The 21,682-nt window shown below is 39.5% G+C and overlaps 1 protein-coding gene across 8 annotated transcripts in view; it reads left to right on the plus strand.

Moving 5' to 3' along the window:
• Positions 1-21,682, plus strand: part of KLHL3 (kelch like family member 3) — a 256,443-nt gene that overhangs the window by 207,883 nt on the left and 26,878 nt on the right. For 7 of the 8 annotated variants that reach the window (XR_011971826.1, XR_011971827.1, XM_072629840.1 and 4 more), the window contains 4 exons: positions 3,587-3,704; positions 8,808-9,005; positions 11,512-11,613; positions 16,803-16,931. Coding sequence is in view for 6 of the 8 variants with exons in the window: in XM_072629840.1 (XP_072485941.1) it covers positions 3,587-3,704; positions 8,808-9,005; positions 11,512-11,613; positions 16,803-16,931 (547 nt within the window). In the remaining 2 variants the exon portion in view is untranslated. The remainder of the gene's footprint in view (positions 1-3,586; positions 3,705-8,807; positions 9,006-11,511; positions 11,614-16,802; positions 16,932-21,682) is intronic. The other variant, XM_072629837.1, reaches the window with a different exon arrangement.

The following is a 21,682-nucleotide window of genomic DNA, read 5'->3' on the forward strand; positions in this document are numbered from 1 at the left end:
TCCTACCTTTATCATGTTACTATCTATTTTTACAATTCAGTTAATTTTTCCTTTTTGAATTTAAATGTTATACTGTTTGGAATATATAAATTAAAAATTTATATTGGATCATTGTCTATGGTTCCTTTAAACAATAGTTCTCAAATTTTTTGGTCACAAGACTCCTTTTCATTCTTAAAAATTATTGAGGACCTACTAAAGAACTTTTGTTTATGTGGATTATGTCTATCAGTGTTCAATTAAGCTAATTATTTCTCCTATGAAGTTAGCAATTCTGACTTTTATTTTTTCCTAACTTCTAGTAACACTTGCATTTCACTTTTAAATCATTTTGGAACATCATGTTATGGTTCATCAGATGTTGGTTCATTTTCTTTTGTCTTGTAATATTTCTTTGGAGATGTTTGTATTCTTTTAAAATTTTTTGTACTCATCCTATGTTTTAATTTTAGCATCTTCTCTATTCATATTTGGTTGTGTTCTGAGTTTTTAATTGAATTAAATTCATGAAATTTTTGTTGGTTTTTAATCTTCATAGTATTCCTCTGTTACCCACTTTCGAACTCATCCTTTGATGGTGAATATATCCTTGAACTGGACATCTGTCTCAACCTCCTCCCCCTTAGAATACTTACTTTTTACCAACCTTGGTCTCTGTCCTAAGTAGCTGGTCCCATTTGAATTTCAGTCTCCTTTCTTTCATGCTCCCATGCCCCAGTTCTATCAGTTTTTTAGAGTTGATTCAGCATCTCCAACCTTTTGCAGGCTTGGGGGAGGACAGCTTGTATGTTCTAGGTAGAATCTCTGCAGCCTCATATTACAGTTTCTTGACCTAGGGGCTCCCTCAGGCAGAAGGAGACCTGATTTCTTACTCTCATCCCCTCTATCCTTCTTATGTGTCTGGGCAGAGACTCATGACTGTTGCTTATTGCAATGCGGTGGAGGAAATGTCTTGTCAGGATACACTGGAAGCAAGAGAGAAGTACTTGAGTGGATTTTAAACCAAAATTCCATGGGTTAGTTTGTATGTGCCCTGCCTGAGCATGGCAACTTTTGGGGGAAGGGTTCTGAGTGAGTCCTTTAAGGATTAGTTACCTTGTTGGATCTTGCTTCTAGATCTGTGGATTCAACTATAATTACTTCTGACACAAAATTTCTCTTTGGGGAATTTTTTTTTTAGAGTAAATATGAGATGGAGAAAATGTCTAGTCTTCAGTCTTTTTGGTTATGTGACCTCAATGATTTCTTAATTACCAAATCTGATGGGCTTTTTTTTTCTTCTCATCCTTCTTGACCTCTTTATTGCAGTTAAAGCTGTTGGCTGCTTCCTGTATCCTCTCTCCTCTGTCTCCTCTCAACTACTATCTCTCAGCATCCTCTGCTGTCTCATCCTCCTGATCATATCTCCTTATTGTGGGATTTTGTCAGGCCTCTGTCCTGGGAGCTCATCTCTCTCTATTCTCTCTTGGTCACCTCATCAGCACCCATGAATTTAGTTATCAACTCTACACCAGTGCCTCACAGATTTATGCAAATCGCCCTTCTGAGCTCTGTATCATGAATGCCTATTAAACACATTGAACTGGATGTTCTAGAGACGCCCCAAAGTCAACATATCCAAAATAAAATCCATTATCTTTTTCTCAAAACCACCCATATTTCAAACTCTCCTGTTTCCATTGAAGGTAATGACCATTCTTCCAATCTCCCAAGTTTGTAACCTCATTGTTTTCTTTGACTCCTCATTCTTCTCCAGTTAGAGGTCCTTGAGAGTAGGGATTTTTTCATTCTTTGCATTTGAACCACCCAAGTGGCTGGCTATAGTAATTAGAAGGTACTTAGTGAATATCTGTTGATTCATTGATTTATCTACCACTCTGTAATTCTCTACTAACCATCATATCCTCGAATCTACCAGTGTTAATGTTAATAATAGTAATAATAGCTAAGGTTTGCAAAGCATATTATAAATCTCCTATTTTTTTTCAAGATAACCCTGAGGTAGGTATTTTTATTACTCTCATTTTACATATGAGAAAACTGAGACAGAGGTTAAATGACTTATCCAGGGTCACATAATTGAAACCGAATTTGAACTCATGTCTTCCTGAAAGGATTCTAAGTCCCATGCTCTATCCAGGGCACCATCTAGCTGGTCAAGAGGATGAGCCTAAGGTTTTACAAGTGCTATAGTTCCTTTGGAATTATCAAAAAAGTTTTGAATTAAGTGCTGTTTGCTTTCGGCATTAAGTTTATATTTTTGAACGTTGGTAATTCATGTGCGATAAACAGGCAGCTAAGATATATGAATGACAAGGAGGCAGCATAGCACAGTGGATGGTGCTGGACACAGAGTCAGTAAAATCTAGGTTTAATTTCTGCCTCTGAGGTTTATCGTCTGTGAGACCTTTCCTCATCTGTACAGAAGGGTCAATACTGGCACCTACCTTACAGAGGTGTTGTATACATCACTGAGAAGACATATGTAAATTGCTTTGAAAATCTTAAAGCACTATTTTAAAAATGTAGTTATGATCATTAAATCAAATAGATGGTAAAAGAATGGTATCTGAACTTACAGCTATGATGGATGGATAGTGGTCTTACAGGAAGAAGGTCCCCCTGCAGCTGTCAGTTCTGCTAATTTCTGCCTTTGTGACTTTGAGTGCATCATTTCTTATCTCCATGATTCAGTTTCCTCACCAGAAGTCTGAAGAATATGCCATGTTCTATGAGTGCTGTGTTCCAATGTGAAATGTGAGTGGGGAAGGAGTGAGAAGGCATATAGTTAGAATAAACATACACCTCTTTCTTCCCTGTATGCTGCAAATGGAGTACTTAGTAGCTGAATTATTTCACCTTCCTAAGCTTTAGTTTCTCCATCTGTAAACTGGGATTAATGATACCTCTACTGCTTGCTTCATAGAGTAGTTAGGAAGAAAGTGACGTGAAAATATATAAGGGAGAAAGAAATAAGTACTGAAATAGCTCCTACTATATTCCAGGCACTGTGTTAAGTGCTTTACAAATATGTCATTATATACATGCATACACATATACATACTTATGTATATATGAAATTATTTTTTTATTATATTATTTTCAGTTTAGTGGGGGGTGCGGATGAGTAGAATAATGCCAATTTAAAATGGCTAATTTTAAAAAATTTGAAAATCAGCCTTAGGAATAATCATCATTAGTTAAAGTAGAGCTATCCAACTCAGACTCTATTTTCCAGCCTTATTAACTCCTGGATCTACTGCTCCCTTTTTTTAAGCCAGACTTTTTTTTTTTTTTAAATTAGCCACCTACTAGTTCACAACTAGTCTGAGTATGGAGGAGTCTCTGCCGTGAAGACAAATGCCCTTACTTCCCTCATTCAGAATATTTAGCATAGTAAAAAAAAAAAATGTTTGAATGGAATGTAGGGAAAGGAAAGAGGCAGTGGTTGGCTTTTTCCAACTCTGGTGATGTGATCTTGGGTAAACCGTTTCCAGTCTCTGAACCTCAGTTTTCCCAACTGTAAATGGTGGGGTCAGACTATATACTGGAAGACTGTTTTAATGCTTCCTTTTTCTCTTTTCAGGTTATGATTGTGGTGGGTGGCCAAGCCCCCAAAGCTATCCGGAGTGTTGAATGTTATGATTTTGAGGAGGACAGATGGGATCAGATTGCAGAACTTCCTTCAAGGAGATGCAGAGCAGGTCAGACAAGTGATTTTTAGGAGCTGTAGCATGACATAACCATTGCTTTATACTTTTTTTCCTAAAATATTTCCTTAGCCTCATTTCCCTTGTTTCTCAGAGAAATGATCTCCCCTGACAGTTGTGGGTAACATGAAGGACTGACTAGTGTGGAGGGGAGAACATTGGACTCAGAGCAGAGTTGTTGGGTTTGAATCTTGTCTCTTCTACTCAATATGCTGTGATGTTGAGCAAATTCTTGAGTTTTTCTTAGGAAATGAGGCCTTTGGAGCGAACAGTTTCTAAGATGTCTTCTAGCACTAAATCTGTCATCTTATGATCCTATGATCTGGTTTTGAATTTGAGTTCTGTCACTTACTAAATGTGTGACTTTTGGCAAAACACTTAGTCATTCTGTGCTTCAGTTTTCTCATATATAAAATAAGAAGATTGGATTAAATCCGATCCAAAGTAATTTAACAAGCATTTATTAAGAACATACAGTGTCAGTTGGTGAGTAAGTTAACAAGCATCTTAAGTACTTACTATGTGCCAGGTTCTGGGGATACAAAGACAAAAATTAAAAAAATCCCTAAAGCCTTGAACAGATCCCATTTAACTCTACATCTATGATCTTATGTGCTCTGGAACTTTAAGTTTATTTTCAATATTTTTTCCCACATTTCAAACATTGTGTTCTGGGTAGATTAGAACCCTCTCACGACTGTGAAGTTATTGTAGCTGAAAAATTCTTAACCCCAGAACCATTCCATTAATGAATACCTCTCCATTTAGCTCAGGCTTGGACAATATAGAGTCCATCACAGGCCCATATTTGAATCTTTTCCAAATTGATAGGAAGTAACTAAACACCACTCTCTTAGCCTTCAGGAACTGAAAATCTCTTCCATTCCATTCAGAGAACATTTATTCAGTGCTCCTATGTGATATTTGCTGTTTGTGGTGCTGAGGATATAAGGACAAGAGCCTAACAGTCTCTGTCCACTGTGGTGGACAGTCAATAATAATTGCGGAATTGCAATCCTAACCATATGATTTATTAGCAAAATAGGCATAATAAATAGCTCAGGAAATCCCCAGTCAGAATAAAGACCCTGAATAGAGTGAGATAGATTTTTATGTATTATAAGTAATTAATCAAATAAGACCAGTTAAGCAAAAGAAAACAATGAACAGGATACAAAATTAGGTAATCTGACTTCTAAATTTAGGAAAAATTAGGGGCTTTCCAAAATGGGAGGGGGAGAGGGATCTTGAGAGTTAGAAACTGGCAGAATGAGCAGGTACAATTCCTTGAAATAGGAGAAAGAGATATCCCATTCCCTCCAAGTGTCTGTATTCAATCCAAAGAACATGGAAACAGTAACTCATTGACCAGTATGGAGCCAGTGTTCAGATAAGATACATTACTTGAGATATATAATTTTGAGAAAACTCCTTGCATCATTCTTCAGATGTGACTGAGTTTCTGGTCAGCATAACCCTAGGTACTTACTTAAGCATCTCTAAACACAAGGTAGATGTGGTCCAGCTTTCCAGACATGTAGAACTAGGTTCAAATTAAAGTTTTCTCACAATTCCCATAACTGAATAAAGTTTTCTCACAAGACAGAATTTAGACTAGACCTATAATTGAATGGAAAATTGAGTCAGATCCAGAATTGAGTCAAAAGATGGAGTCATTGTGGTTCACTCAATTCCCACACTTTAAGGGGTTTATATTTCATGCCATGTTGACATTTGATGTTGTTCAGTTGTTACAGCTGTGTCTGAATCTTCGTGATCCCATTTGGGTTTTTCCATCTGGGGCAAAGAGACTGGAATGGCTTGCCATTTCCTTCTCCAGCTCTGACTTACCCAGGGTCATACAGCTAGAAAGTGTGTGAGGCTGGATTCGAACTCAAGTCTTCCTGACTCCAGGTCCAGCTCTCTATCTACTGTACCACCTAACTGCCCATGATAAGATTATAAAGGACAATAATAAAATAATTTTTAAAAGTTAATTTTATTTTTTTTAATCACAAGCATTTATTTTCTCTTTCTCTCACTTCCCCCCTGCCTTCACCATTGTTGGGGAGAGGGAGTGGAAAAAGTAGAATCTGTGTAATAAATATGCGTTGTCAAGAAAATCAAATTCCCAGACTGGTCATGTCTAAAAATGCATTTCCCATTGTATAGCCTGAGTCCATCACCTCTCTTGTCAGTAGCTTGGTTCAACATGATCCTCTGGAATCATTGATGATCATTATATCAATCAAAGTTAGGAAGTCTTAAAAATAAGAATATATTGTATTAGCCTTCACAAACATTGTCCTTTGATGTCTCATTATGACGTAGAGGTCAATCCTGGATTCTCAAAGGCTTAAATGCCATCAGAGTGCAAGCTTTGCAAGGACCTACCAAAACCAACACAGGTTCTAAAGAAATGCTTAATTACAGATTACGTGTCTTCCCCTTGACATCAGTTTAAGTATTTTGGTCTTAACAATCACAGATCCTTGAAGGTATTAGCTTGAGTAAAATTTGATATCCATTTCAGTGTTCACCTTCATAAAACAAAACTAAAAAAGTAACTTTTTTTATTAAATTTATTTATTTTTAGTTTTCAGCATCCACTTTTATAAGATTTTGAGCTCTAAATTTTTCCCCTTCTCTCCCCTCTCCGTCCCCAACACAGCATGCAATCTGATATAGATTATACATATATAATCATATTAAATATATTTCCATATTAGTCATGTTGTGAAAGAACAATCAGAACAAAAGGGCAAAACCACGAGGAAGAAAAACAAAGCATAAAAAGAGAAAACAGTATGCTCGATCTGCATTCAGATTCCATGGTTCTTTCTCTGAATGCGAACAGCATTTTCCATCATGAGTCTTTCGGAGTTGTCTTAGATCATTGCATTGCTGAGAAGAGCTAAGTCTCTCTAAGCTGATCATCACACAATGTTGCTGTTACTATGTACAATGTTCTTCTGGTTCTGCTCACTTCACTCAGCATCAGTTCATGTAAGTCTTTCCAGGTTTTTCTGAAGCCTGCCTGCTCATCACTTCTTATAGCACAATAGTATTCCATTACATTCATATACCATAACTTTGTACAGCCACTCCCCAATGAATGGGCATACCCTCAATTTCCAATTCTTTGCCACCACAAAACGAGCTGCCATAAATAATTTTGTACATTTCCCATTTGTATGATCTCTTCAGGATATAGCTCTAGAAATGATATTGCCAGGATGCACATTTTTATAACCCTTTGGGTATAGTTCCAAATTGCTCTCCAGAATAGTTAGATCAGTTCACAACTCCACTAACAATGCATTAGTGTTCTACTTTTTCCACATCTTCTCCAACATTTATCATTTTCCTGTTTTGTCATGTTAACCAATCTGATAGATGTGATGTGGTACCTCAGAGTTGTTTTGTTTTGCATCTCTCTGATCAATAGTGATTTAGAGCATTTTTATATGACTGCAGAGAGTTTAAAAAGGTAACGCTTAAAGAAAAACCCCACCACCATATAAGTAATAGATGCGATTTGAGATTATCTGATGTTTTGGACTGTCCTTGCTGGTGTCATATTTCTCCTTTCCCTTTCAATCAGTCAAATAACCAACAGGTATTTATTGAGCTCTTATCATTTACCAGGCACTGTGTCAAGTGCTAGGGATACAAAGAGATGAAAAAATAGTCCCTATCCTCAGGAAGTTCATAGTCGAACAAGGGAGATAACAGGCAAACAACTATGTAATACAAGGTATATACATGATAAATTATGAGTAATCTCAGAGGGAAAGCCTTAGAGTTAAGGAGGACTTGAAAAGCCTTCTTGCAGAAAATGAGATTTTGATGGGGACTTGAAGGAAGCCAAGGAAGTTCGGAGGTCAAGTTAAAGGAGGAGAGTGTAAAAAAACCCAGGGTTGGGAGATGGAGTGTCTTGTTCCAGGAATAGCATGGAGGACAGTATTATTGGAATGTAGAATATATGGAGGTATTTAGGTATAAGAAGACTGGAAAGATAGGTTGTGAAGAGTTTGAAAAGTAAAACAGAAGATTTTATTTGATTCTAGGGATGATAGGGAGTCTTTGGATTTTATTGAAAAGGGGAGTGATAGGGCCATATCTGTGTTTTAGGATGATCAGTTTGATGGCTGAGTGGATGATGGACTGGAGTGGGAATAGATTTGAGATGGAGAAATCAACCAGCTGACCATTGAAATAGTTCAAGTTTGAGATGATAAGGGTCTGTACCAGGGTGACTCCAGGAGGGAAAGGGATGTAAATGAGAGATATTATGAAGGTAGAAATTATATAGCACTTGACCACTGATTGACTATGGGGGATAAGAGTGAAGAGTTGAGGATGATATCTGGACTTCAAGTCTAGGTGACTGCGAGGATGGTGGTGACCACCACAGTAACAGAGAAGGTAGGAAGAGGGGGAAGGGAAGAGTTTTCACCCTTTTTTCTCATGCTTGTATGCCTTACCTGGATTATTCTTATACATGGAAAGACCTCCTCTTTGCCTGCTGAAATCTTATTCATCCTGTAAAGCCCAACTCAAATATCACTTCTTCCACTGAAGCTTTTCCTGTTTTTCTGGAAAAATCAGACCTTCCATAATAATGCACTTATTATGTAATAGTGTGTATTATGGCTACATGTATTATTATCTTATTCTCATACTACACTATAAGCTCCTTGAGGGTGATCATGATGTCTTATCTGAGCTTTCTATCCCTCCAGAACCAAGCACTACTTGCAATTTGGTTTTTTTGGGGCCCAACCTCTGATTTCATCATTGTAGGGAGCTCCCAATATGGTGACACAGATGCATGTGGGCAGCCCATCTGTAACTTCTTAGTCTCAGAATTGCTTCAGGCACTGATTCAATGATTTGTCCATGGTCACATAGCTAGGATATGAACCTGAACCTAGCTCTTCCTAACACCAAGGCGAACTCTTCTGTTTTTGGCCACTATGCCAGTTGCCTCTCTTTGCTTTATTAATGTTGTTTGTACTGTATGATCAAGAGCTGACTAGTTCTCTTTGCTGTTACATGAACTAACTTGAACCCTTTGATTTTCCTGCTCCTCAGGGGTGGTGTTCATGGCTGGAAGTGTTTACGCTGTGGGGGGATTTAATGGCTCTCTCCGTGTCCGGACTGTTGATGTGTATGATGGTGTGAAGGACCAGTGGACGTCCATTGCCAGCATGCAGGAGCGCCGGAGCACGCTAGGCGCAGCTGTGCTCAATGACCTCCTCTATGCAGTGGGGGGGTTTGATGGGAGCACAGGTGGGCTCTTAGAACTGTTCTCTTCCTGTTTTAGTGTAGGAGACATCTATGAGTTTGCTTAAGCATAGTGATTACATTCACATCCTCTTCCCTTGGCAAAGTTCTTGTCAGCTGCCTGTTAGCATAACCACTTCTCCATCCATACACTTACTCTTTCTCTGCCCTCTTCTCTCTGTGTCTTTTCAACTTCTTGTCTCTGTCTTACATACATGCTTACATACACATAATTTCTTTTGTCATCACAGACATGATTTTGTCCTCATAGACCCATAAATTCTCTCTTGCTCAATCAATCAATCAAACTTGCATTTTATTAAGTGATTACTGCATGTTAGATACTATGTTAAAAAAGATACAAAGAAAAGAAATAACCACAAAACCTCTGTCTTTGAGGAGTAAGTGAGAGTAAGAAGACTACAAAGTTAGGACAGGGCTGAGTTATGAATCAGTTAATCAATAAGTATTTATTAATTACTTATTATCTGCCAGATATGCTACATGCTAGAGATAGGAATAGGAGCCATTGAATCTTACTGGGAACGTGGTGACATGGTCAGACCTATGCGTTAGGAAAATCATTTGGGCAGCTGTGTGGTGGATAGATTGGAAGGCAAGGAGACTTGAAGCATGGAGACCCATTAAGATGCTATTGCAATTGTCCTGGTGCAAGGTGATGGGGGACTGAACTAGAGTGGTGGCTATATGAGTAGTGAGAAAAGGATAAATATGAAAGATGATTTGGAGGTACAAATGGCAAGGTTTGGCAATTGATTGGGTGTGTGGAATGAATGAGATTGAGGAGTCAAGGATGACACCACAATTGCAAGTGTAAGTGCTCACAAAAGTCATAGGGACCTTAGGAAGACTGTTTGGGGTGGTGATGGAGATGTATAATAAAGAATTCTGCTTTGGACATGTTGAGTTTAGAATGCCTATGGATTTCCCAATTCTAGAAGTGCAGAATCCACCTGGCAGTGCAAATTTGGGGTTCAGGATAGAGGCTAGGCTTATAAATATAGATCTTGGAATCATCTGCATAAAGATGACAATTGAACCCACAGGATTTGATGAGATTACGAAGCAAGATAGTAAAGAGGAAGAAGAGAAAATGGGCCAGCATAGAACCTTGGAGAACATCCATAGCTAGTGGACACAAATTAGATATAAAGAACAAGGAAATGAGACTAAAATGGAGAAGTTGTACAGAGCAGAGTATAAGCAGGGGAGAAGAGTGTCAGTCCAATGAGGAGAGAGTGTCTAGGAGATAGTCAATAGTGTCAGATGCTGCAGAGAATTCAGGAAAATATCAGTATGGAGAAAAGGCCATTAGATTTGCCAATTAAGAAGTCATTGGTAACTTTGGAGAGAGCAGTTTTGGGTTAAATGATGGGATCAGAAACCATATTGCAGAAATTTAGAAATGACAGAGGAGAAGGAGTTGAGTATAGATGGCTTTCTTAAGGAGTTTAGTCAAGAAGAGAAGGAGAGATATAGGATGATAGTTAATGGAAGCAGTAGGAGTTTTTTAAGTATGGGAGGAGGCATGAACACGTTTGGAAGCAGTTTGGAAGGAACCAGTAGGTAGATAGAGAGATTGATGATGACAGAATAATGGTGATAGTGCAGACAATCTGCTGGAGAAGATGATGGGATTAAAGACACATGTAGATAGATTGGCCTTGTCAAAGAGAAGGAGCACTTCATTATTACAGACTGGGGGAAAGGAAAAGAGAATAGGGAATGATGTCAAGGGATTCTAAGATGATGAAAAAGGGAGAAGGAGCTTAAGGTGGGGGTAGAGAGTACAGTAGGATTTAGGAGAGAAGATAAGGTTTGGAATAGCTAATAGTGAGAGAGATAGAAAAGTCAGTTAATTAGGGAGATATAGGATTGCCTCGCTGCGATGAGGGCCCATTTGAGTTGAGTTTGTAATGAATCTAGTCTTCATGATTTTGTGACTTCTTTCAGCTGCACTCAGGACCATGTGGAGAGAAAGGGGTTGATGGTAGTAGTAATTCATGGCTAGGATTTGGCAAGTCAGGAGTATCTCTAAAACAAAGCAGGCAAGAGAATTGAGACTAAAAGATACTCTAAAGTTGAACTGGTTCACCAAGAGGTTGAGATTAGGAATGGAAGAGACTGTAGTGAGTGCAGAAGTCCTAGCCTGGGAAAGCGTGGAGGGATTAGAAGTCATGATGAGGGCAAAGAAAAGGTAGGCATAATCTCTCATACATACCTCCTCTCTCTCATACACACATCACATATACTCACACAGAAATTATGCCATATGTAGGCCCATATTCTCTCATTCACAAAGATTTTTTTTACCTGTACAAATAAAACTACATACACCATCTTTCTCAGACACACAGTGTGTCACACACATACATATACATACACACTATTTTTGTTATGTTCATACACATAGAGATACACGGCTTATGAAGGCTGATGAAGTCAATGACTTTGAGGTGACAGAGAAGTCTTTCCTATCTCTTTTTTCCAGGTCTTGCATCCGTTGAAGCCTACAGCTACAAAACCAATGAGTGGTTCTTCGTGGCACCTATGAACACAAGGAGGAGCAGTGTGGGAGTGGGTGTTGTGGAAGGTAAGTGACGATGGTAGAGGTGGGGGGGAGGGGTGATTGAATCCCTTTGCTTTTGACCATGTGAGTACCTCAAGTTAATCCATGAGCTAGTGATTTGGTTTTGGGGTAGTCTCTTTATTCCACCTTTATCTAAGCTGCTGGTTCTGAAGTTTGTATTAATACCTCGCTTACATAGGCTGAATAAATTTAAGATTTGATTTGAGAGATAAGGCAAGGCACGTAGAATAAGTTCAACATAATATGGTTCCCTGGTGAAAGGAAGAGGATGAATGTAAACTGGAGTTTTAGTTCATTGGTCAGGTATTTTCATTTGGTTAACTTTGTTCATATTTTTTAAAAAATAAACAATAGTAGAGGCTGAATAGAGTAGTGGATAAAGAGCCAGTCTTCAACTCAGGAAGACTCTGGGTTCAAGGGTGCACTTGAAATTTACAGACTGGGTGACCTTAACCTCTTGGGGCCTCAGACAAGTTCCAGCAATGCAGAACAGCTTCTCATCTGTCCTGGCAGAGGGAGTTTCCTCACTTGGATTTCTTTACACCTGTCTTATCACAGGTCCAGATTTCTCATTCACACACAAGTAATACCTTGAATATTAATTATATTAATAGTATATGTTATAATTAATTTTTGCATTATTATTATTAACATTTTGACTCATTTATACCCTCAGTCCATTTACACTTTTGTGGTCTTGTTCAAGTCACTTCTCCAGGATTCACTTTCTTCATATGTCAAATTATCAGGTTGGACTAGATGATTCTTTATTTTTTTTTTCAGATCTAAACCTATGGTCATCCCATTCACTGCTAGGGTCCTCCTGGTAGGAATGTTTATGGTTAAAGCTGACTCCAGAAGGGCCATGTGACTTGCTTCATATGGTAAATATGAAGTCATATGGTAAATTGGTCTGAATCAATACTTTGACTGTTATCCCAGAGTGCTATGCCCTAGGATCTCTATTTCTTTAAGCAATAAACTTTCTCTCTTAAATGACTATAATCATACATAAAAAGATATGCTATCTATTACTATAAATAACATACACTGTATTTATATCATTGCTGTTTTCAAAGCATGAAAGAGACACAGTGTGTCTTTTGTTAAACTCATGGGGGACAGGAAGAAGTCATTCCATATGGAGAGAATATGCCCGAGGAAAGTCAGAAAAACATGGAGAAGTGTTTGGGGAACAATGACTAGTTTGGCTGGATTTTAGAGTAGTGGGACTTTGGCTGCTTGAATTGTATTAAGGATTGCCTTGGATGTCGCATTGAAAAGTTTGTACTTTATTCTGTAGTCATAGAGGAGGTATCCCCTGGAGGGGGATGGTGTTGGGAGCAATATGACTTATAAATTAGGCTTCCCTTTCCTCATCTGGAAATAAAGTGTTTGCTCTAAATAGCTTCTTAGGACTCTTCCTGTACTGTGGTCTTATGAAATAAGACCAACACAGTGGTCGTATGTGGCAGTATGAGGCTCACTCTTCACCTGGATTCTATCTCCTCTCTGTGAGAGGAGGGAGATATATTTAATTATCAGTCCTCTCAGTCAAATCAAGATTGTCTATTGCATTGATCTTAGTTCTAATATATTTTTTATTAATTAATTTAGTTTTAGTTTTCAACATTCACTTCCACAAGATTTTGAGTTCCAAATTTTCTCCCCATGTCTCCCCTCCACCCACCCTAAGACATTGTGCATTCTGATTACCCCTTCCACCAGTCTGCCCTCCCTTCTGTCACACACCCTCCCTTCTCTTATCCCCATACCCTCTATTTCTTGTAGAGCATTTTCCTGTATAGATTTCTGTACTCCATTGCCTGTATGTCTTATTTCCAAGTTGCACATAAAAGCAATTTTTAACATTTGTTTTAAAACTTTGAGTTCCAACTTCTTTCCCCTCCTCCCTCCCCACCCACTCTCATTTGGAAGGCAAGCAATTTGATACAGAGTATACATGTGTAGTCATACAAAGGACTTCCATAACAGTCATGTTGTGAAAGACTAACTATATTTCCCTTCATCCTGTTCTGTCCCCCATTTATTCTATTCTCTCTTTTGACCCTGTCCTTCCTCAAAAGTATTTACTTCTAATTGGGGGCAGCTAGGTGGTGCAGTGGATAGAGCAGCAGTGCAGGAGTCAGGAGGACCTGAGTTCAAATCTCACCTCAGACACTTGACACTCACTAGCTGTGTGACCTTGGGCAAGTCACTTAACCCCAATTGCCTCATCCTAGGTCATCTCTAGTCATCCTGATGAATATCTGGTCACTGGATTCAGATGGCTGTGGAGGAGAAGTGAGGCTGGTGACCTGCACAGCCCTCCCTTACTCAAAAGAAAATCAAGTGCAAGTCATGTCATTATTTCTCTGATGGCATGGTCTTCTTTGGCAACCAAGGATGAACACACACTTCTAATTACCCCCCTCCTCCCATGTGCCCTCCCTTTATCATCCTCCCACCCCCAACTTCTAATATATTTTAGTGTTCTTTTTATTTATATTAATGTGGTCATTATAAGTATTATTTCATTGCAACCTATGTTTCTGTGTACCAGTTTATACTCTTTTTCTTAGGTAACTCTCAATTCCTCACATTGATTCTCACAGCATAGTCACCTTAGGTTCATATACCACAGTTTATTTAGCCTTTCCCCAATTGATGGACACACTGTTTCTAATTTTTGATACCACAAAAAAATTCTATCATAAACATTTTGGTGTATATGGAACTTTTTTATGTCTTTGACCTCCTTGGAATTAGTTGTGTGCTCAGTAGCAGGATCACTGAGTCAAAGGTAACAAACAATTTAGTCATTTTTCTGGCATAGATGCATCTCAGCAACTTGCTACATAGATGACCTTGGACAAATCACTTAAGGAAACTAAGGAAGTTAGACAATATGGCCCTTGAAGTTTCTTCTGTCTCCAGATCTAATATCCTATAAGCTTCATGTTTTCCAGAAGGGTTGAAACAATTCACACCACCATTAATAGTGTATTAATGTGCCTGTTTTCTCACAACTCCTCCAACATTTATAGTTTCTGTCTCTATCATCTGTGCCAATTTGTTGGATAGAAGGTAATAAAACTTCAGAGTTCCTTTAAATTTGCATTTCTCTTGTTAGGGATTTAGGGAATTTTTAGAAATTTATAATCCTGACAAAAATAAAACTGGCATAACTGGCAATGAAACTGGTCAGTGCCAAGAATATGTTTCTGCTAATGAGGTCAGTCATTAGACTTAGACTCGCTCTCTTGGTGGAGCAAGCAGAATGTGGTATTCCTGGTCCTCTCTTCTGCTCAATGCAAGTGTTCTTTCGGTAACCAGCTTCTATTTACCACCCTCCTCCTACTCTGTTGTTACTTAGCCAAGAATATCCAACAATAGACCAGGGGTTAAAAATAGCAAAGTATGGTTAAGCAGACACAAGTAGAGCTTTGCAGTCACAGCATGGAGATGTTTTCAGCTGATGTCAGGATGGAGTTTATGAAGTTCAAAGAGATGCTAGTGATTTAAAACACTGCATTTGAGGGAGAGCTCTGTGGGTACTTCCTGCATGTGGAAGAAAACAGTATCTTTCAACCTGGCATATTTTATTTTATTTTATTTTTTAAAATTAATTTATTTGTTTTCAGTTCAACCTGGCATATTTTAAATGAGAAGACTGACTGGGCATGTTTTCTCTTTCTCTTCCCATGGGTCATAGATTTAGAGATGGAAGGGAGCGTAGAGGTCATCTGGTCCAGCCCCATCACTCTGCAGATGAAGTGACTTACCCAAAGTCACCCAAAGATGCTAAGGAGCAGAGCTGGGGTTTTAAGCACAAGCCCTGTAGCTCTTCCTCTGCTGTTCATTATCACTGAATCACTGTTGATTTGAAGCTTACTTGGATTTGAGCCACCCACAGATAGTAGTGTATCCATTTCCCTCATGCCCAGAATGTTTCAGAACATCAAAGACATGGAGGGATTGATTTTTTTTTTCAACCTCAACAACTCACATATACCATCTGCTAAGGCACAGAGGAGTCAAGAGCCTTACTAGCAGAAGGGGTATCAATAGCAAGGAAATAATCCATTTTTGAGGAAGTGTATAGAGTACACAGACCAGCTAAGTGGTGCAGTGGATAGGGTCCTTGGCCTGGAGTCAGGAAGACCTGAGAAACTTACTAGCTTATGAACCTGGGCAAGTCACTTAACCTCGGTCTGCCTCAGTTTTCCTCAGCTGTAAAATGGGGATCATTACAGCACCTACCTTCTAGGTTTGTGGCAAGGGTCAAATAAAATAACATTTGTGAAGCACTTTGCACAATACCTGGCACGTGGTGATGCTATATAAATACTTATTCTCTTCTACTAGAGCATAGATGGGGGGGGGGGGGGGGTCAAGGCACATAAAGTTATTTACTTCAGAGAATAAAGTTGATAGATTTGTTGGATCTGCCATCTGGGAATTCCCATGGTTCCAGCAATAGATTAGAAATGTGAGGCAATTTGAATGTTTTAGGTGCTAATAATTTGAGATCTGGGTCAGTCAATGCATTTGCCCCTGCTCAGCTTTCAGCTTTGTTCATTCGGGTGAAAGTATTTGTTGGACCATGAACATTGATTTAACTGAGCCAATAAGAGCCAAGATAGTGGGCTTGTCTCCCAGAAATGAGAATGTCCTCCAATCCCCAGTATCTGGCATGCTAAGGGGGAGTGTTAAGCCACGCCTCCCCTCAAGTAAATCACAGCCTATTAAAATTGACGAAAGAGAAACACTTGGAACTGATAGAGATCCTGAACTACAACAGGGTAAAAGTGTTATGAGAGGGAAAGGGATTACATCGACAGGTTGGAAAAAAATTGTTGCATCAAACCCTATGGGCTTCCTGGAGGAAGAGAATCTTAAGCTATGGTTTAAAGAAGGATAGCATGGTGGGATAGAAATTAAGACTTGGTTGTCAGTGGAATACATTTATTTGGTAGAGGTTTCAGAAGGAAAGTCTTTTCTGCCACGACTTCAGTCTTTAATGACTTCTGGTAGATTGTAAGTTCCCTGAGAAATTTTGCTTTTTCATTCTGTTATTGTATCCTTAGTGCAAGTACAATGCCTTATACTCTGAAGATGCTTAGTAATGCTTGTTGAATTGCATTTATTTCTGTGGTAGCATTGTCATCCATGTTTTATTTGTCCCTTAGGAAAGCTGTATGCTGTTGGAGGTTATGATGGGGCTTCCCGCCAGTGCCTCAGTACGGTGGAACAATACAACCCAGCAACCAATGAGTGGACATATGTGGCAGACATGAGCACGCGCCGCAGTGGTGCAGGTATCTGTTGAGTGAGACCTTTCGGTGCCAAAGTCTTTGAGAATTAGAAATTTCTACTGAAGGCAACCAGAACATTCAGCCAACTTTTCCCCTTCCAAGGTGATGACAGCATTGCCATCAAGACACCAAGACCTTGCAAGCTTGCCCGCCCTAGTGGATCCATTAAGCAGCATGTGGAGAAAAGGAGACAGGTGTTGAGAGTCCATCCGGGGTTAAGGTTCAGCAAGTCATGAGTGTCAGTGGAACAAGGGGATGAAGGAATTGAGAGTGAAAGATAGCACAGAGTTGAACTCATTCACCAAGAATTTAACAGTCAGATTAAATTTTCATAGCACTATTAAAAATAACAACCTTATACTTGAACAACACTTGACAGTGTTGAAAGCATGTTCATATCCCTTACTGCATTTTATCCTCCCAACAGCCCTACAGTGTTTATCCTCCCAACAGCCCAACAGTGAGATAGATGCAGTGGGTCTACTCTCCCTGTTTTGTCACTCTGACTTCCCTTCTCCACAATAAGGCACTGAAGACTCTCCCAGTGATGGGATGTACACTTTTCATTTGAGGATGAGACCTAAGTTCAGAGAGTCTGACTGCAAGATAGCTGGCAACTAGATGAATTTTTTTTTGGCCACAGCAACTCCTGAAACTTTTTACAGTACAGCATGGCAGAGTGGCAATCTGTGCCAGTGGGTGAACTATTTACATGAATAAAACTACAGATCTTTTGTATTAAATATACTTTATAGAAGAAGACACTGAACACTGGCACATATTTAACCTGATTAAAGGTCAAGTTGAAGGTCAGGCTGTTGAGAGATAAGTGTGTATGCCCACCTCCCGTGGTGAATGATCTTCATTGGAGCTGCCCCTCCATTGCTTTTCATGGGAAGTACAGGAGTAATGTTTGTCTTTCAAGGATTCTCCAGGGAGTGTGGTACACTAGCCACACTGTACTATTTTTCTATCCTTCTTTGAGGATGATAGAAATATGCTTGAGCTGGCAGCTTCCATTGGCTGCTGGCCCCAGGGTCAGTCTGAGGGAAAGGAGTGGGAGAAGATATCCTCTGCCCTCCTGCTCACAGGGGAGAAATCAGCCTCTTTGTTACTGAAACTCTTGGTGATGTACAAGGCTGTCCTGGTTAGCAGACTGGGCACAGTATCTTCCTCCCAGGAGTCTGATCATGAGCAAACTCTGGCTTTTGTGAAACATGGTCACATAGACAGTCTGTGTTTCAAGCTACTGAAATGTTACCGTGTTCTATTTGTGAGGATGTAGACTTTATAGTATATGTGTGGGATCTAGCACATTGCAGTCTCTGTCCAAATCAGATTTAGCATCTTCAAAAAGTAATTTAAAACAAAACCCCAAAGTGGTGAAACTCATAGAGGCAGAAGGTTTGGTTCAGTGGCTTTAGGGTCATTCTTAGAGTAAAGAAGACCTGAGTTCAAAGCCTGCACACAGCTCTTTGAGACTTGTTACTTGCAGACTAGTTAGTAATCTGCCTTGATAGATCAAACTCCCCATATCAATGAAATCACAAACTTGGACCAAAAAAGGGAGGAGGGGAGTGCACAGTATGAATCTAATAGAAGTTATTAAAAAACCTTGTACGCTGAATGTTATTTCTAGAGAGTTAGCATTCCTCTTGAGATTTGAAAGTGGGCCCTGTCATCCATTAAAAGGAAAGGCCTTTGAAATAATCCATTGAGAAAACCCCAAACAACTTATTTTGTTACCTGAATAACTTCTGTTGTAACTCTGAGGTGTTGGAGAAAGACTTAAGAATTTGGCTGTGTAGTAACAACTTCTCAGAGTAGAGAGGGCCCTTTGATACGGAGAGGAGTCTGTGTCTGATACAGGCGGTACTTTGGAAGAAAGCCTGGCCTCTGTGGGAAGTAACCCAATGCCTGACTGGACAGCCCTCTGTATTCTGAGCCTGGTTCTCTCTCTACCTTAGTTTGTATCTTAGTAAATAAGGCACTTGGGGGAGTTCTGTTGGATGCTTCTAGACTCCAAAGGGGCAAATCCTTGAGTAAATCTTTTCATCAAGTTTTCCAGGGAAAGTATTCATGCAAGTGACTCCGTGAAAGCTAATTATTAATATTTATGCCTCCAATTCCAAATGGTATTGTAGGAAAATGCTTTATAAACCTTAAAATGTTATAGAAATTGTCAGCTGTGTGAACTAGTGTATAAGCTCATTTGGGGTTTTCCGCATAGGAGTTCAGGTTTGACTCTTGTTGGAGGACATGACTTCAAATCCTGGCTCTGCCATTTTCTTGGGTAATTTTGTGTAGTTCACTTAACCTCTTGGAACCTCAGTTTCCCCATGAAACAGCAAGGACCCCAGCATACCCACCAGGGCCTGCTCTATAGGTTCTTAGCTCTGCTTTTCTTAAAGGAAAGCAACTTTTGAGGGGTCAACAATCACTTTAATCAAGCACATACCTTGTTCACTTAGTTCAAGGGAAAAAGTCAGCGCCCTGAACTTTGGAGAAAATACAAGTAGAAATTACAAACAGGAAGACCAATAGACAGGGCTTCCAACTCTCTGACTATAGGCAATACATACATTATTACCAGAGAGAGAAGCACCAACACCTGGATTTTCAAAGCCAGGAGGCACCTTAGCGGCTGCCCAGAGTCTCATCTGGCATACTAACCTTCTTCCAAAAAGTAAGCCCCTCACCTTAGAGTATATATGCATTTTTCAGAGCTGATGGGTACGACCCTCCTGACCCAGTGCTTCATTAACAAAAGGTATCTGAGGCCTATTAATGGGCGGGGAAGATCTTTAAATCTCACCACCACCACCATTAACCTTACATTGACATTACACCCCATTTCACTGCTTAGCTGAACTCTTGTAATAAGTTTCCCTTCTTGAAATCTCTCCCACATTCTATCCTCCATATCACTACCAAAATTATTTTCCTAAAACAGTCCTTTGTCACGCTGCTACCAAACTCCAGTGGCTCTCTATTGCTTCAAGGATAAAATAGAAGCTTCAGTTTGGCCTTGAAAGCCCTCTACCCCCTGACCCTAAACTACCTTTCCATCCTTGTTATAATCAATCCCTTCCCGTATTCCGTATTCCCCAGGCTTTCTCACTGTTCCTCACATATGACACTCTATCTTGTATCTCTGCATCTTTATACTGTCTGACCCCCATATCTAGAATGCACCTCACCTCTGCCAATGAGAATCACTTCTTTTCTTTAAAATCTTTCTTAGGTACCATCCTTCACATGTAGCCTTTCTTAATTTTCCCAGCTTTTAGTACCCTACCTAATCCCCTCCTGCCATTTACTTTGAATTAACTTTGTATACATTTTGCATTTCATGCTTGTGTATTTGTTGTCTCTTCCAATAATAGCTAGAGTTTATAGAGCCCTTTAAGGCCTGCAAAGCACTTTACATTTGAGCCTCATGACAACCCTGTGAGATAAGTGCCATTATTATCCTCTTTTTGCGTTGTAGGGAACTGAGGCATTGACTTACCAAAGATCACATTGAAAGTAAAGATTTGAATTTAGGTCTTCCTGACTCCCACACAGTGCTCTGTCCACTTGAGCCATCTAACTCTCTTCTAAATGAGGCTGAATTCAATGTAGTAGAATCCTTTCCACAGAAATGCACAGCTTTCCCATGGTGTTATCAGGGCACTAGCCTCAGATTTCAATTAATTATCATTACGTAGAGCCTAGTAATACCAAAAACTGAAGGAAGACCGAGTCATAGATACAAATTGTTTTCCTATGGCTGGGAATGCTCTATTAGTTCAGGAAATAGAGAGACCCCAGCACTTAGCATGCTAGCTGTAGGAAATCCCTATGAAGTCCCAGGATGCTAAATAATTTAAGATTCAGGAGATCACAAGTTGGATGAAGGACTCTGAGCTTTAATGACAGAACAAAACCGTAGTAGTGATATTAGTGGTAAATTCCCTGCATCGTGGCCTCAGAAGGCAGTGGACTTTGGACCCTTTTGTGCTAATTCCAGTAGGATTTTCCTCTTAAGAGGAAGACTGTTCAATCACCCTGGGAAGGAATTGCCTAGTAAAACCCAGTTCAGTAACCACGATGGAAGCCACTAGTATTTTTTTGTATTAGCTCCCCCTCTAGTGACCATCCAGGGTATCTGCAGTTTGGACTGTAGTCAAACCATATGTGGTCATAGAATTATAAGGACTTTAGGAGTCATAGGTCACAGGATAAGTTCAGCCTTCCATTTTACAGAGGTTCACAGAGTGATTTGTAGCTAATTAGCGGTAAAGACACATTCTAGTTGAATTTATGCCATTTGAGGGCAGGGATTGTTTTATCTTTGAATTAAACTGATCCAGGTTTCCTGCTGTATTTTCTACTCACGAGGTTCAAGGTTTTGATGTGTATTACTGTTTATTTTCTGTGTGTTATATTGTTTTTCTCTGCTAAAGCCCCAGTCTAGTTTGTCATTGTGCCATGAAAGGAATGCTAGGTTATTGAAGGCTACGTCAGTGGCTTTATTCTCTGGAAGCTCCTACCAAGCTGGAAGGGCTTTGAGGACAGGCCCCACCATGTTCCCTCTATCTGTTATCAAAGACTAGCCTAGCTCATATCAGAGAGGTTCATCAGCAGGTTTTTGATGGAGCCACAGCAGCTCCCAGAAGCTATGTGCCAAACTTTAGAAGGGTTACTGTCTGCTGTCAATGGTGTCAGCCCATACCAAGAAAATCATGGCTCCTTGAAGTTGAAGAAATTGC

Source organism: Notamacropus eugenii, chromosome 1 (assembly GCF_028372415.1).
Source record: "Notamacropus eugenii isolate mMacEug1 chromosome 1, mMacEug1.pri_v2, whole genome shotgun sequence".
Taxonomy (NCBI): domain Eukaryota; kingdom Metazoa; phylum Chordata; class Mammalia; order Diprotodontia; family Macropodidae; genus Notamacropus; species Notamacropus eugenii.